This window comes from Branchiostoma floridae, unplaced genomic scaffold (genome assembly GCF_000003815.2).
Source record: "Branchiostoma floridae strain S238N-H82 unplaced genomic scaffold, Bfl_VNyyK Sc7u5tJ_1489, whole genome shotgun sequence".
In the NCBI taxonomy this organism is placed as follows: Eukaryota; Metazoa; Chordata; class Leptocardii; order Amphioxiformes; family Branchiostomatidae; genus Branchiostoma; species Branchiostoma floridae.
Window position 1 is genome coordinate 210,040 of NW_023365728.1, and position 1,579 is coordinate 211,618.

At 49.5% G+C, this 1,579-nt stretch overlaps 1 protein-coding gene across 1 annotated transcript in view; it reads left to right on the plus strand.

Annotated features, from left to right (window-relative positions):
- Positions 1-1,579, plus strand: part of LOC118407821 — a 6,198-nt gene extending 4,619 nt beyond the window's left edge. Inside the window, exons 7-9 of the mRNA XM_035808353.1 lie at positions 39-244; positions 772-887; positions 1,248-1,579. Coding sequence (XP_035664246.1) covers positions 39-244; positions 772-887; positions 1,248-1,322 — 397 coding nt within the window. The 3' untranslated portion in view covers positions 1,323-1,579. The remainder of the gene's footprint in view (positions 1-38; positions 245-771; positions 888-1,247) is intronic.

Genomic DNA, 1,579 nt, shown 5'->3' on the forward strand with positions numbered 1-1,579 from the left:
AAACAAGAACTACACTAAAACTAAAACCGATTTCCCAGCCCGTACAGGCGCCCGTTCTTCATGGAGGCCCCCGCCCCGGGAGTGAGCGGCCCCGCGGAGACCACGTGGAAGGAGAACCCGATGTTTATAGACGAGCAGGAGGAGGACATCTACAGCACCATCAGCCGTAAGGCCGGTCAGGAGATCTCGCGAGAGCTGCGAGAACTGGAGGCGTCCGACATCGAGGATCCTTACGGCATTATAGGTGAGAAAATTAGCCTCTTAAAGGCTCCTGAAGGTTCTTAAAAATAGCAGTCTCTAAATGGATCCCTACGGCATCATAGGTGAACTTGCTTAAATAGCGTCTAACAGGCTCCTTACGGCACCATAGGTGGTCAGGTAGCTAGTAGATACCAGGGACAGAGACAAGAAAATCTCCAACATTTTCCTCCAGTCACGCAGAGATCTGCACGTCTCAAACTCAACTTGATGTCACGATGGAGCTTCCTGTACAGCTACCTGCAGACGATAGATCCACTGATGACGCGCACGCGCACTTACTAATCTCTACCAGACTCCGGGTCGCTAGAAAACCATAGAAATGGAACAAATAGAGGAGTAAGCCGGCCAGAGGAGTATAACCGGCCAGTCCGTAGCCGCGTAGGTCGCGTACTGTTTCCTGGCCGGCTACACTCCTCTGGCCGGCTTACTCTTCTATTTGTTTCATTTCTACGGTTTTCCATCGACCCGGAGTCTGGTAGAGAGTACACTAACCTCACCTTTCCTTTTCAGGCATGTTCACCAAAGCGGAGTCCATCTCGACTAGCGGTGCAAAACTGCCCCCTGGCGACTGGAACGGGGTGGTGCGTTTCAAACCGACGGTGGAGTGTATAGATCCCAACTGGAAGGTAAACAGCTAATATAACGCGCAAAATCAACAAAGTGCTGTGTATCACGGATTGAACAAACTTAGATAAATACCTCTACGTGAATTTTCGTTTTCGCTATTAGTGTACAGCCTGGAAAACAAGCCTCAACCTGCTGCGATACTCTCCAAGCAGAGGTTTGGCTCCGGATGTTTTTTTAATGTCCTTCATGCGTTTTATTCGTCACGAACGTGTCTTATTCTTCATGAACGTGTCTTATTCTTCACGAACGTGTCTTATTCTTCATGAACGTGTCTTATTCTTCACGAACGTGTCTTATTCTTCACGAACGTATCTTGTTCTTCACGAACGTGTCTAATTATCTCCCTCCTTCTCGCCCAGTTCAAGATCAAGCGGCCGCGCTACGCCTTCAACCCGGAGTACGAGCAGCAGAGAGACGACTTGTCCTGGCCCTGATGGCGGCTCAAGCACGCCCCCTAGCGGGACGACTTGTCCTGGCCCTGATGGTCGCTCAAGTGCGCCCACTAGCGGTCTGTAAATAAACCGCAACGGCTACGCGCTCCAATGGATGTTGGAAGGTGCTACTGTAATGATGACAACGATTCCCTCCATCACGGAGATGATCCAAGAGAGCGGATTTTTGAACTTATTTCTTCTTTGATTCCTTTCTCGATTGCTTTCTGTATACTAGTTCAATCTTATGACAACTAGAC